Raw genomic sequence first — 15,097 nt, 5'->3', positions numbered from 1 at the left:
CTAAACCTAAATCCTAGCCCTTAACTCTAACCCTAATCCCTAATCCTAACCCCTAACTCCCTCACCCCAACCCCTAACCCTTAACTCTAACCATAACACCTAACGCTAACACATAACTCCCTCACCTCTAACCATTTCCACCTAAACCGATGTACAGAGTGAATGCAATGTGTTTCTAAATCTCATGGTATTTTTCACAGAAATAGAGCAAACCCTCCTACACTTGCATGGAGACATAAAGGACCATGCAATTCCGAATTGTCTAGCCGACCCTGAGAAAGATCAGGCTGGAGGCATCTCCCTCCCTCTGTTTGCACTACCTTTGGTGACGCTACAATTTCCAAAACACTGTGGAAACAGGTTCAGGAACCACAGGAACCAGACAGAAAGCCCAGAATCAAACCCACACGGATGCAGTCCGTTAATAGATTAAAGGGTGCCAAGGGGAGGGCAGCCCCAAAGAAACAGTGCTGGAGAAACTGAACACCACGTGCCAAAGACGGGCCCTGGACACCATTGACACCGCACACAAAACTCACTGGAACAACTTTCCACACCCAGCCCTTCTGGGTCGCCTGAAGAGGGACCTCCACCCCCAGCTGTGGGTTGCACACAGGAAACTTCTCACTTCTCTGTCTTTCCTCGCCTTCTCCTTTCATCAGGAAACCCAGTCCCCACTGGTGTGGACGCTACCCCGTGTTACCCTGAAGCCAAAACCCCAGCGAGGCCTGAGAAGCCTGAGCTCCTGACAGCGGAGATGCTGACCGGGCATCCCAGCAGAAACCCCAGGCGTGCCTGAGGAGACCCAGCTCCTCCCAGCTGCACGCCCAGCTGAGGCCACAGCGAACATGCACACGCCGTGGGTCAGCGATGCGGGCTCAGCGCCATTCCGTGATCAGTATGGGGAGTGCAGGCCCTGCCTGCCTCCCAGTTCAGGGGACACAGCGCTTTCCTGCTGGCAGAATCGCTGAATCGCTGGGCTCAGCGCCATCCCGTGATCAGTATGGGGAGTGCAGGCCCTGCCTGCCTCCCAGTTCAGGGGACACAGCGCTTTCCTGCTGGCAGAATCGCTGAATCCGTCGTGCCTAGTCCCTCAGTGGCCCCCGACTCTTTGCGACCCCATGGACTGTAGCCCGCCAGGCTCCTCTGCCCATGGGATTCTCCAGGCAAGAATACTGGAGTGGGTTGCCATGTCCTCCTCCAGGGGATCTTCCCGACCCACGGACTGAACCCAGGTCTCCCACATTGCAGGCAGATTCTTTACAGAATGAGCCACCAGGGAAGGCCAAGAATACTGGAGTGGGTAGCCATTTCCCTTCTCCAGGGGATCTTCCCGGGGATGGAACAGGGGTCTCCTGCATTGCAGGCAGATTCTTTACCAGCTGAGCTACCAGGAAAGGTGGCAGAATTGCTGAGTCCATTAACCTGTGGAAATTCAAATATCCCATAACTTTTCCAAACTAACTAAAGAATACTTACTTGGAATCGAGATTACCGGGAGAAATATCAGTAATCTCAGATATGCAAATGATACCACCCTAATAGCAGACAGCGAAGAAGAACTGAAGAGTCTCTTGATGAAGGTGAAAGAGGAGAGTGAAAACACTGACTTAAAGCTCAACATTGAAAAAACTAAGATCGTGGCATCTGGTCCCATCACTTCATGTCAAACAGATGGGGAAAAAATGGAAACAGTGACAGACTTTTTTTATTGATCTCTAAAATCACTGCAGACAGTGACTGAACCATGAAATTAAAAGACACTTGCTCCTTGAAGAAAAGCTATGACAGACAGTATATTTTTTAAGAAGAGACATCACTTGGCCAGCAAGTCCGTATAGTCAAAGCTATGGCTTTTTCAGTAGTCATGTATGTGGGTTTCCAGATGTGAGTTAGACCATAAAGAACACTGAAGAGAAAGGTGCAACAGAGGCTGAGATGGTTGGATGGCAACACTGATTCAATGGACATGAGTTTGAGCAAATTCCGGGAGACCGTGAGAGACGGGGAAGCCTGGCAAGCCGCAGTCCATGGAATCGCAAGGAGTTGGCTATGAGTGAGCAACTGAACAACAATAGCACTTAGTTGGAAACTGCACAGAATGAAATTAATGTAGATGCAAACTTTAAAACTTAAATCAACTTACTCAAACATTTTTATAGACAAATTTTAAATGCAAAACTATTCAAAATTATAGATTTTGTCATATAGATCATAAGCTTTGAGTTTTAACACAACACAAAAAGACAATCCACAAAAAAAGAGCAAGGAATTTCATGGACTTTATAAAATTTAAGATTTCTACTCTGTGAAAAGCCATATTCAGAAAATCAAAATATAAGCCACAAACAAAGAAAAAATTTTTGCAAACACACAGCTAATAAAGACTCTGCCTCAAATATGCAAAGAACTCTAACACAAACAACTCCATTAAAAATAGGCAGAGATATGAACAAACACCTGGCCAAAGACATACAGGTAGTATACAAAAATATACTCAACATCATACACGATTAGGGAATTACAAATTAATACAAGAAGAAGACATCCCTGTGCACCTATTAGGACTCTTGAGTTGTGTTTCTCTTGAAATCTTGTGGCTGGGCTAATAATAAATTTGACACAAGATAGATCAAAAGAGGTAAAAGAAACAAATGTAATTCCTGCACACAGAGGTCTCATGGAAATGAAACCTAAGTAGTCAAAACAGGCAGGAAAAAACACTCACATATGGAATGATGTCAAAGGAAACAAGAGCCAAAGGAAAAGAAATATCAACACCCAAAACAGAATAAACTAAGCAACCAAATACTGTAGTGCTGGATTATAACCAAAAGCTTAACCTAACTATCCAAGTATCCACACTAGTAAAAATTAATTGTTGCACAGGTATTTTATCAATGGGATTGGATAGAAATCTTTTATGCAGGAAAATTCCAGAGAGTTGATGGGGTTAAATTGAAATCTCAGGAGATGAGACCAGAGGCCAAGCCAGGGATCTGACTAAATGGCTGACTAAATGACTAATGGGTTTGATTCCTGGGTTTGGAAGACCCCTGGAGGAGGGCATGGCAACCCACTCCAATTTTCTTGCCTGGAGAATCCCATAGACAGAGGAACCTGGTGGGCTAGAGCGCATAGGGTTGCAAAGAGTTGGACACAACGGAAGCAGCTTCACATGCACGCGCTGCAGATGGCGTAGTTGTCAGGGTTGGCTGCAGCAGTGTGGGTGTTGTTCTTTACTTTATTATTATTATTATTATTTTTTTTTTGTCAAGGGGAAGGTCATTTTATTTCAATTTTATGGGCTCCTTTCCTCATTTTTATGGTGCTCTAATGTCATTTGTTAAAAGCAGCTAACCAGTTCTTTAGAATACGTTCTCTAGCTTCATTTAGATGTCGTAGGTGGACAAGTTTGATTGTTTGAACCAAAATGGGAGCAGTAAACATCACAGCCCTCACTAATAACATTGTGACCCTGCTGTCAAGCATAGAATTCTCCCTTCAAGAAAAAGCTTGTGACCATTTCGTATGGCCTATTTGGAAACTTCTGTAAACCTTACATTTTAGTAAGATATTTTTGTTTAGTCTATTTCTAAAATAAATAAATAGATAGAAATCTCTTATGCAGGAGAATTTTAAATAACTGATAGGCACATTCAGCCATCCATCAAGGGGGTGGAGCCACAATCCCTCTCCTGAAGTGTGGGCTCCACAGAGTGACTTTCTCCTGTCAAGGTCACTGAGAAAAGTCTGAGAAACTGTCAAGGACATGGAAAATTAAAGAGTCCTGATGACTCCATATCATGTGGTACCGTGGATGGAAGGAAGCCTGAACAGAAAAAGTTTGAATGAAAGTGTTGGTCACAGTCGTGTTCAACTCTTTGCGACCCCCACCAGGCTCCTCTGTCCATGGAACTCTCCAGGCAAGTTCTCCAGCAGAACTCTCACTCTGCTGGAGTGAATTGCCATTCCCTTCTCCAGGAGATCTTCCCTCCCCAGGGATCAAACTCACATCTGCATTGCAGGCGGATTCTTTACCGTCTGAGCCACTAGGAATGCCCATAATAAGGTATCAATATTTGTTCATTAGTTGTAAAAATTACACAAAAAAACTAAAAAGAGGAGAAAATAAAAATCAAATAAGAGAAACCTATTGTATCACACTGGCAACCAAGAGGAAATGAGTGATTTACTAGTAAAAACACACATTAACAAGATGAACTCTGAAATACAGAAGATACAAACCAGTTAACTCTTCCCCCCACTGGTTCTCCTCTCATTATTCTGGGATTTTATGCTCCTGGGACAGGGAAGGAACAGAACATCTCCAAATAGCAGATGTCTGGCAGGCCCCCTAAGATCTCAGCCCACCCAGTGTCTTCACCTCCCCCAGATGTGCCCCACCCAATGCGGACGCCACGCAGAGGGAGACTCAGAGAGTACTGATCACTGTGAGTCAGCAAGGACTTTTCTGATCCCTAGGGACTGGACATACTTCCGAAGTAAGATAATTAAATATATTTTAAATGGTAGAAATACAGTAGTATTTTTAAGTGGCAAGTTTAAGAGCAGGCTCAGACCTGGCAGGTCAAGGCGCTCACGCTCTCTCAGTGTGACCGGGTCCCTCTCCAACCCTTTGTCCTGCTATATGACTTTGGGGGGCCCCATTCACAGGAACAGTTTCACCCACTGTCTCTGGGGCCTACAGCAACTCCAGGCTGACACCACTCACCGTCCGTGCTAGTAGAAAAGGTTTCTCCTTCCCTTGTGTTCCATGGACAGCCATGGCTTTAAATGCCATTGGTCTAACTTGGGTCATATTATCATCTTTGAACCCATCAGAGCACCCAGAGGACAGAACCTAGGATCGTCTAAATGTGGATTATATGCCCATCTTCAAGGTGGGTGGAACATGGGGTCAGCTCTCTGAAAACATTCATATTAGAAAAAGGTAAGAAGTTCCCTAAGAAAAGCTGAGGTTCTGGGCTTTGACTCAGGAACATGCTGGCTCGAGGAAAGCAGCAGACTCCACCTCACTGACAGCCCACAGAACAGCTGTGGGACACGAAGGCCAAGGAAGGAGGGCTGACTGAGGGCCAGGAGCTGAAGCCACCCGTCCAGCGCCCTTGTGGTTGGTCCTCCCATGGCAGCAGGAAGCCCTTCCACTTGCAAAAGGCACAGACCTCTCTCATGTCCCTTTTGGTGGGAGCCTAGGAGTCACATCTGCCCCCAGCTACCAACCCCCGCAAGCAATACTGCTCATTTATCCAGTCTCCTCCCTCTCTTAAAAAGAGCAGAGACTACTTGCTCAGTGAAGCAGTCGGAGGCTCAAGGGTTGCTCCACATCACGGAATCCAGGACTGGCAGCTCTCAGAGCCTACATGGGTGCAGGTGGTTCCCCAAGACCAGGCAGCCTCAGCGAGAACCTCCCCTGAGGAGGTACAGCTGCCCCCGTACCTTTGAGTCATGATGAGTATGAGTATCAAAATCTGTGACACCTGGCAGGCCAAAGGACTGCAGGGCCATGGTCTGCCGGACGGTTGTTGTGAACAAGGACACACAAATGTTTAGAGTGCTACTGCCTCTCTTGGCAGGCTACAAGGCTGTGAGAGGGAGACCCTTTTCTCAGCCACATGGATGTTGCTAACTGAAACATCCCAAGGGGCTGTCCACACCGCCCAGGTAGCTGCTCAACGGCCCAGAAGCACGGTCAGCTCGGTAACTGGCTACAGGGGCTTGACAGGGACCAGGATCACCTGAGCTGGTGGCCCACAGATGACTGCCTGAACGGTCAGAGGTCAAGGGCTATCCTGAGACTTGATGTCTATTGATGCCCACTCTAATGGGACAGGGGATGCCTGTGGTCCCAGAAGGCCCCCACAAGCACTCAGGAGGCAGCACCTGAGGGTTGGTCAGTCACTGCACCAAGTTCTGTATAAATTCACACATGACCATTGAGTGCCCTCAGTCAGGCCTGTGCTGGGCCGGGTCCTGTCCAGCCAGAGTGGGGCAGGCACTGCCCTCCCCAGGTCACATGGCGGGAGGAAACCCTGTGGACAGTAACCACCTGCTGAGGCCCTAACAACCACTGACCGAGGCTGAGTTGCATTTGACACTGTCGGTGACCAGAACAGACATTTCATTCTTCTGCACCAGACTTCAGGACTCAGAAGTAGACGACCAGCGTTCCAGGTCAACTCCACGTCCACAAGCAACCCAGGGAAAGTCCTGTTCACCCCAGAGGCCTCAGAGTTATGGAGGAGAGGGAAAGCGGGCATGGACCAGTTATGCTTAACCCCAACATTATTACACTAACTCAAACACCCAAATCCCTACCATTAACTCTAACCCTAACCCTCTAAACCTACCCTCCTACCTCTAAATCTAAACCCTAATACTCCTTAATCCCTTACCGCTAGATACTGGACTTAACCCCTAAAATCCCAACCCTGACCCTGACTCAGACCATCTAACCTAACCCCTGACTCTCTAACATGCATCCTTCCACTCTGGTTCCTCAAAACCTCATCCTCTTACTGTTCCCTCTAATTCTGTCCCTGACCTTCAAACCCTGACCCTGATCCTACCTTCTAACCTTGAGCACTGAGCCTGAATCTATACTTAACCCTGATCCTTTAACTCTGAACATTACACTATCCCTAACCCTAACCTCGGACCTGACCATTGTCCTACACCACCCTTGACTCTAAACACAGGCCCATGTCAGAACAGGCTAAAAATTTGAACCCTACTCCAATCCCTTTTCCCAGTATAATCAGAACCATAATGTTTAGTTTTCTGTGAACTTAACACTGCTCACGTATGTCTTTTCTAAATGAACTCTAAACTGAACAAAATCTTAATTTTTACACCCACATAACCCTATATTGTTAGTGGTCATATGGACAAACCCTTTGCCTATACCTAATCCTAAACCCTAATTCTTAACCCTAACTTACACTGACCTCAACCCCAAACCTAACTCAAATCTAACACTGTCACTCTGACCTCTAACCACTAATGTAGCTAACAGTCACCCCAAACCTCAGCCAATGCCTGCTCATCCCCAACCCTAACTTACCCACCACTCTATCCCTAACCCTGAACGACAACCACATCCCCTCTGAGGCCTTACCCTGGCTCTTCCAGCCACCGGTCTACCTTGATCCTCACCACGAAGCTGAGCTAACCCTTGCATCTCAACCAGGCCCAGAGCAAGTTGAAGAGGTTTTCAGCCTCTTCTGAGCTCTGCCCACTGTGCACTCAGCCACGGGCCCACAGAGACAGCTCACACGTCTGCCTCCACAACCCCTGTATACAGCATCCAGCAGCATGGTGGGGTTTTGTTTTTGATTTTTTGCTAAGTTTTATTTTAATCCAAGGACTTTGCTTCATACAAAATGTCATTGTAGAAACAACAGCAGAATCCAAAGTGTGGCTGATAAATATTACTCAGGCAGCAAACTAGTCAATCACAGAATTTTTTTAAAAGTGAGTCCCAGTTGTGTTGCATGGTTGGGACGTCTCTTTTTTTTTTTAACACTGTTCTTAAATATAAAGTTTTGCAACAAACCTTTGATTTATATCAAATATAATTAAAAATTAACAAATGAATACATTGTATCAAAAAGTACGAAGATATACATCTCATGCACATACTTGAATATATGTATATATGTATATATTTTACATGCTCACATGACTTGTTCAAACTACAGCCACTGCTTGACTGGTTCCAGATGCAGACAACTGGTTGATGCATTTCAAATTTGGCAACTCACTATGAGATTTTGAGGGAAATATGATAGTTGAGAAGAGACAGCACAGAAACAAAACACAGAGTTGGGAAAACAAGACACAGTCTCTCCCTCACTCTCTGTAATTTTTCACCAATTCCAGTGTCTGGAAGGATCCAGACAAACCAGCAAAGCTGTGTGGGTCTAGGAAAGTGGATTCTCTGCCCAATATGGCCTGGGGAAGCAGCTATGGTTCAGCACAGAATGAATACATTCAAAATAATATGGGCTGGGGGACCAGAGACAAAACATCAGTACCAAGATACACATCCTTCTGCTTCGCAACCGGAGCCAGTGATCACATGCACAGAGATTCTGATTTTCGTCGTATTCTATTGGAGTAAAATACTCTGTTATCTTAAAGTTTCAGAGTGTTGTGCCTTCGAGTAAGGAAATTCTATAAAATGGTTTGGTCACAATCATGCTGAAACCCTAGAACAGGTGGCGGTCTTGTGTGTTTTATCTCTGTTAAACGTGTGTCTTTTGTTGCATAGCCCTATGGGTTAACGGCATCCACTCACTGGGACACACAGACGCGCACACACGAGACACCAAGTTTCTTCAGGAGAGTCACAGGCGAAAGCCGACGGGAACGCTCAAAGGATCCAGCAGAGGGATCGTCTCACACTTCACAATACGGAGCACACACCGGAATCGGCCCATCTAGACGCTCCCTCTGTTCACAAAACAAAGGGTCTCCCGGTGTTTTATGTGCCCCGTCCTCACTGTGGTCTTTCTGTTTTGAACGTGGCCCTGAAGCCGGACTTCCTTATGCTGCCTGCTTTCCCAGGTCTTATGCCAGAGCCAGGTGGGCTCAGACGCCCAGCACAGCAGCCACAGCCAAGCTGCTCCTGGGTCCAATTTCCAGCCACGGTTCAGTGTGGTTCCCCACCGCCCTCATCTGCTCAGACCTGGGCACTTCTGCCCCCACTGTGCCATCTCCCCCTTCGCACCAGCCTCTCCCCAGTAAGCCTTCTGTGGAAAGAAATTTGCACAACTACAGAGATTGCGCCCTGCATCCCTGAGAATCAAGTGGAGAACAGACTGATCGCGGACACGGGCCTCTCTCCACACGCCCTGCAGCCTCTCTACTGGTTTGAGGAAAAGGGGCAACAGCCACTTCATCCCAGCTACGACCAATCTACACGTCTTCTACATGTTCTCCAGCGTGTCCACCTTCTGCTCAGTTGCTGTTTGGAGTGGTCTCCACAAAGCCCGCTTGCGGTGATGGGCCCCTGGGAGCCTGCGTGACGGGCTCGGAGGTCAGGCACTTGGTCGAGAGCAGCGGGAGCTGGGTGGTCCTGTTGGCCGCTTGTACTGGACACAGAGCATCTCCCCGAGCAAGCCAGGAACACACGTCCTGCAAGGCTGAGATCCTCCTACAGGTTGGATGTTTTGCTGTTTCGTTACTGTTCCCTTCCCCATTATTCTGGGTGTTTCTTTTTTGACTGAGTACATAGAGTTGACAAAAGAGCGAAGGGTGTTGTGACTAAAAACCGAAACCAGGATCACGAATGTCGCCCAGGTTTGGTCCCTGTGAGGGCCGGCTGTCGGGAGAGGCCGTGTCTGCGTGTTTCTAGTGCTTTCTGCCATTTCAGGTACGAAGGGCGCCCGGACTGTGGGCGTGAGGGTGCTGACGAGACCTGCTCCGTTTACCACTGACTCTGTCCTGAGGTCTCGCCTGCTCCTCTGCACCACACATTTGGATAAAAAATGATCCCTACGAGATTCAGACTTCCTACGGAACGTTCCCAGCACACACCCTGGATGCTGGGCTCTTCAGCGGGTCCCCCTCAGCACACACAACCGCGTCCTGTGCGGGGTCTGTGCCGAGACCCAGGGAGGCAGCGTGGGAGGGGTGGAGAGGGAGCAACCTCCCTCTACAAACCGCTCATCCCGCTGGAGGAGGAGACACAGGGCAGGCCCTCCTCCCAGGGCTGCTGCCCACCTCGGTGCCCCGAGCGCCCCCGGGGCCCAGCGCGGATGATAAAACTCATCACCTGGACGCACCCGCCGGGCGGTGCGGCTAGCACCAGTGGTCTTGGTCAGGGTGGTGGTAGCTGTGCCGCCCCCGGCCGCCCCCGCCCGAGCTGAGCCCCAGAGTGCAGTGGTAGCCGTTGGGCACCCGGCGGAGGGGGTGGGACTGCGAGGTCAGGGAGGACACGTAGGAAGTCCGGGAGGAGCGGCCCGAGTTGGTGGCCACGGCCTCCTCGAAGGTGAGCGTGTCCTCAAGCTGGGTGCGGGCCGCAGCCTCGCTGTCCAGACGCTGCCCCAGGTAAGGGTCGGAGCCAATCCGAGAGCTGGGGGCCAGCGGCTGGCTGAGGGGGTCTCTCTGGAGCAGGGCGTTGTGTTCCGAAAGGCCACGGCTAAGCCGGCCGGGGGAAAAGGCAGGGAGGCTGGTCTGAGCCCCGGCAAAGTGGACAGGTGAGGAGTTGGCCGTCTTATAGGTGATGCTGGGACGGGGGGTCAGCGGGGTCTGGGGGAGCTGCCTCCGCCCGCCGCGGCCAGGGGTGCTAGCACCAGATGTCGACAGCAGGGGGCTCCCGTTCACGGAGCCGCTACCCTGCAAGAAAGCGGAACAGAGCAAACCCAAATCAAAGGGCAGGGAGGCAGGGAGCGCAGGTAGGTGAGATGGAGCGGGAGGCCCCAGGAGGGTGGGAGGGCAGTGCCAGAAGGGGCTGGGCACAGGGCCAGGGAAGAGGAGAGCACAGCCCAGCCCATCTCAGGCGGGGAGGAGAGAAAGAAGGAACTGGGGAGCAGGAAGGCCAAGGCCCCGCCAGGCAGGATGGACAGGCCAGGAAGCCAGGAGCAGGCTCTGGCCTGGGAACCAGGACAGGAGAGGGCTCCCTCCCAGGGCCCGAGGGAATGGGATGCGGGTGGGAGCATGGGGGGTCCCGGGGCCCATGTACCTGTCTCGGGGGTCCTGGCTCCTGCCCGGCCGTGGGCGACGTGGGATGGCTGCTGAGAGAGGGCTTGGGCTGCGGGGGCTCACGGCCCCCAAAGCGGTCACAGGAGTAGAAGCGCTGCTTCTCAGAGGAAGAGGAGGAGGGCTGCCTCCGCTCCTGGGACCGGCCCCGCTCCTGCCTGCGCTCCCGCCGGCAGCCTGCTGCCCCATCCCCTGGGGGCGGCGGGGGGCCCGGCCCCGCGGTGCTGTAGGGCGCTGGCCAGGGGAGAGTGGAAGTCAGCCGAGAGGCTGGGGTGGCGGGGACACAGACCTCACCCAGGCCCGGTTCCTCAGGGCCAGCAGGGTTCCCAGGGAAAGGTGGGAGGTGGTCCTGTCTCCACATTCAGGGTTGCCCGTGGGGTCATGAGTTACAGAAGGGAAGAAGTTCTCACAGGGATTCTTGGACCCCAACTGGAGCCACCACCCCCCGAGAGCCCCTCGCACGCACCGCCATCTGTGTCTGCAGACAGGCCGGGCCCCTTCTCCAGGGACTTCTGCTTCCGGTCCCTGCGGCGATGGCAGCGGTGGTGGTGGGGGGGGGCGGCCTGGCTGGCTGGAGCGCGGTCCAGGGCCGCGGTGCACAGATGAGCCACGTGGGGCCTCTGGGGTGCCAGTGTGGAGATGGAGCGCTTCATGGGGCTGGCATCTGGGGGTGGCTGTGGGCGGGGACATGGGTGGGCTCACAGCCTGAGAGTGGGGTCCAGCCTCCAGGCAGCAGCCAGGCCATGGGGGCTGGCAGACCACAGGACACATCCCATTGGGAGGAATGGGCCTGGGGCTCCATCCCTGAAGCTGGGGTATCTCCCCAGACAGGGCAGGCTGAGCCCCCAGGAGGGTGGGGATGGGGGAAGGATGGTGCCTAGGAGGGCCTGGCCTGGGGAGGACCACTGGGGGTCTGGGGTTCAGGGACCGTGAGGCCTTTCCCTCTCCCTGGAATACTCTTCCCCACCTGAGATCCACCCTTTCTTCAAAAGCACCCTTTGCACAAGTTGCCATTTATGTGTCTGTCTCTCCCAAGCCAGGTGAGGCCCAGGTCCCTATAGGACAGGGAAGGTGCTGGGAAGAGGGGCTGCTGGCCTGGCTGGAAGGGTCCCAGATGGGACCCAGAGCTGCCTTGGCAGCCGTGGTCGACCACTCTGCCAGCCCTCTGTCCATCCAGGACTGTGAAGCTGCTCCTCCAGGGCTGAAATCAAGACTCGTGGAAACGCACGCACCCGCAGCCACCGTCAAGCTCAAGCAGCACGGAGGGAGAGGGGGCACCAACGTGGCACCGAGGGGAGGCGGCCAGGCCAGGAGGGCGCTGAGCAGCGGGCAGAGCCGGGCCGGGAGGGGCTGGAAGAGGCGTACTCTGCCTAGGGACTCAGCCCACAGTGCACAGCCCCAACCCAGGGGCTTCCCTGCCAGGCTGTCCAGTGTCCCAGAAAAAGAACAGGGTCACCCCCTGAAAGGGACAGGGTGGCTGCAGGAGGCACTGATTTCTGGGGAGGGGCAGGGCTTGGGGTAGGGAGAGGCATGTCCCAGAGAGAGGGAAAGGCTAGGTCGGGGCCATGGGGCCACCTGTGGGCTGCAGGCCTCGGTGCCCAGACAGGCGCTGAGCACAGTGGGCAGTGAGGACTCTAGACGGCCCGACAACACCTCCAGAGGGTTTCCAGCGGGGCTGAGGGTGTCCTGGACACAGTGCATTTGGGAAGCTTCACCCCAGCAAAGCCCACCCGTGGGATGCAAGCTCCTCCATGCCAAGTCTTCTCAGCTCCAACCCCCTTCCACGACCCCAACCCTCCCAGACCACCCACCTGAGTCTCTGCTGCCAGGCGGGGCATGGAGGCTGCTCGGCCCTGGCTCTCCAGCCCAGGTTGGGGCTCCCCGTCAGGGCCTCTCAGGACCATGCTCTGCATCTGGACGTCCACAGCCTGGGAGTACAGCAGCCCCCCAGTCACACCCACCCCATCCCACTCTTTCCCCCACACCCCAGCCTCAGCCCGCCTGCTGCTCTCACCCTCCCCCACCCACTCTCACCCTCCCCCACCTCGGACCCCAGCCCCGGGAGCCCTCACCGGTTTTCCTGTCTGCACCGGGATCTCTGTGGAGTGGCCACGCTCCAGGGGTGTCCTCACCTCGCAGGGGACCTCCTGGGTCCTCTGAGTGCCCCAGGAGACAGACTCCTTGATGCCGCCCTCTTGGGTTTGTCTATGGAGGAAAGAGGATCATCCTGTTGGCCTGGAGGCCCACGGGCCATAGAACCTGGCTCCCACCCAGAACCGGGCTCCACCTGCCAGGAACCTCCACCTTGACCCTGTTCTGGGCTAGAAGGAGCCCAGAGGGATGAGACCCCTTGAGTGTGGCCACTCCCAAGCAGAGGCACAGCAATAGCCTCTCCACGAGGTACAGGTACAGTGGGCCCCCTGCCATGGCTCAGCGTGGACAGGCAGAGAGGAGACCCTAATGCGCGGGCAGCTGGCCTACACAGGGGCTCACCTGTGTGGTAGAAGCAGAGATCGTCCCCAACGAGGACAAGGCCACACGCACACACGCAGAGGCACGCAGCCTGCGCTGCAGCTCATCAGCCCTGACAAGCAGGGCTCGTCCCTACTCCCCTGACCCGAGCCTTCTGCCCTGAGCCCCTCTGGCGAGGCCACTTTGAAGGCCCTCCCAGCACACGAGCCTGCCCGCCTGCCCTCGCCCTCTCAGGGTGTTTAGTGTGTCTCCCATGTAGCCCAGCACTGGCCTGGGTTTCTCTTGCTCTCACATGTAGTGAAGCATCACACACAGTCTCCGTCACCCAGGGTGAGTGGTAACAATCACACTCAGCTTGGAGGTGACGCCTGATGACCTCAGCTGGCCACACGAAGGACCTGACCCACCATCGCTGGGGTTTCTTAGAAGAACACGCTTCATCTCCCCAGGTTGCAAGCACCTCCCCTGTGCTGTGTGTCTGGGGCTGCTGCAGCCTCGGGAGAGGACAGACACTGGCCCCAAGGCCTGGTCACCCCTGAGGCCACACCATGCTGAGGCCAGGCAGGCACTGATACCACCCATCAGAGGGCTCAATAAACGCCCCCACTGCCTGGCCCCAGTGCAACAAAAAGTGGTATAACTGACTTGTGCAGACATTATAACCATGGGGAAAGTGACACTCATTCTCCTGAACCGAAAGCTCAGCTCAGTCCACAAAGACACTTCCCCACCCCACCCCCTCCGACACACACATGTACACTCAGGATCCACTGTTTAAGTGCGCAAACGGGATCTTAACCGACATGGAGAAAGGCCGCCGCCCCGGGGCCCACAGGCACTCTTCCGGAGCACGGTGTTCCTGCGGGAGTGCTCCCACTTGAGCTCAGGTTCTCCCGGTGTCCTGTGGCCTCTCGACCTCTGGACTTGGGCCTTGCAGTGCCACCGCCCGCCCCCATCCCCCCAGCTTGGGCCTGGGACGTGACCTGTTTTGGCCAACAGGGCACAGGGAGAGGCCTGAACGCCCGCAGCCTGCACTTCCCCTCGGGTTGCTCTCTGGCCTCACAGTACAGATGCACCCAGGACCCAAGCCATCCTGACCCAGGACCAGGTCTGGAGCACTGCCAGGTGGGCTCCCTCAATACGGCAGTTTGTTGCACAGCAAAAGCTACTTGGCTTGCAAACAAGTGTCCTAAACACACACAGGAGAGGAAGAAACCGGGAGCCTAGCCATGCTTGCTGCTGAACGTTGCTCTCCAGGACAGCAGATGGGTGTGAGGCCCACCCTCGGCCCCTGCCAGTGAGGCAGAGCGCACGTTGTTTTGGCCAATGGGATATTAGCAGATGTAGGAGCCCTGGCCTGGAGGGCGGCTGAGAGAGCCCTGCCCTCTAGTGCAGTTCAGCCTGGCACCACCTTCTGCGCCTCGGCCAGAGTCCCATGGTGCCTGCTATTCCATAGCACTTGGTTTGGGGGTCATTACCAAGAATTGCTGAGGGTCAGTACCAAGAGTTACATGATACGGCAGGATCTTACCAATTTGGCTACAAAATGCAGACATAAATGGAGGGACTCCCCTGGTGGTCAAGTGGCTAAGACTCTGAGGCCCCAGTGCAGAGGGCCTAAGCTCAACCCCTGGCTGGGGAGCTAGACCCCGCGTGGTGCAACAAAGAGCCTGTATGCTGCAACCAAGGCCCAGCGCGAGCGCGTGCTCTGCTGCTCGGCTGTGTCTGACTCTCTGTAACCCTATGGACTGGGGGATCTTCCCAGCCCAGGGACGGAACCCACGTCTCCTGCATCGGCAGGACTCTTCACCACAACTCAACATGGGACACCCACGACCTCGCACAGCCAAAGATTTATATACACATATATATAACCAAAATGGGGATCTGAGGGGGAAAG

At 53.5% G+C, this 15,097-nt stretch overlaps 1 protein-coding gene across 3 annotated transcripts in view; it reads right to left on the bottom strand.

Annotated features, from left to right (window-relative positions):
- Window positions 1-1,771: 1,771 nt before the first annotated feature.
- CACNA1B (calcium voltage-gated channel subunit alpha1 B) overlaps window positions 1,772-15,097 on the bottom strand; it is a 214,956-nt gene continuing 201,630 nt past the window's right edge. For all 3 annotated transcript variants that reach the window (XM_061434350.1, XM_061434349.1, XM_061434348.1), the window contains 5 exons: window positions 12,798-12,930; window positions 12,537-12,653; window positions 11,192-11,399; window positions 10,709-10,959; window positions 1,772-10,362 (listed from right to left, as the gene is read on the bottom strand). In XM_061434350.1, the coding sequence (XP_061290334.1) occupies window positions 9,826-10,362; window positions 10,709-10,959; window positions 11,192-11,399; window positions 12,537-12,653; window positions 12,798-12,930 (1,246 nt within the window). In that variant the 3' untranslated portion in view covers window positions 1,772-9,825. The remainder of the gene's footprint in view (window positions 10,363-10,708; window positions 10,960-11,191; window positions 11,400-12,536; window positions 12,654-12,797; window positions 12,931-15,097) is intronic.

Source organism: Bos javanicus, chromosome 11 (genome assembly GCF_032452875.1).
Source record: "Bos javanicus breed banteng chromosome 11, ARS-OSU_banteng_1.0, whole genome shotgun sequence".
NCBI classification, from domain to species: domain Eukaryota; kingdom Metazoa; phylum Chordata; class Mammalia; order Artiodactyla; family Bovidae; genus Bos; species Bos javanicus.
Note: the sequence above shows the minus strand (reverse complement) of the source record. Positions and strands in the feature narration are given on the sequence as shown.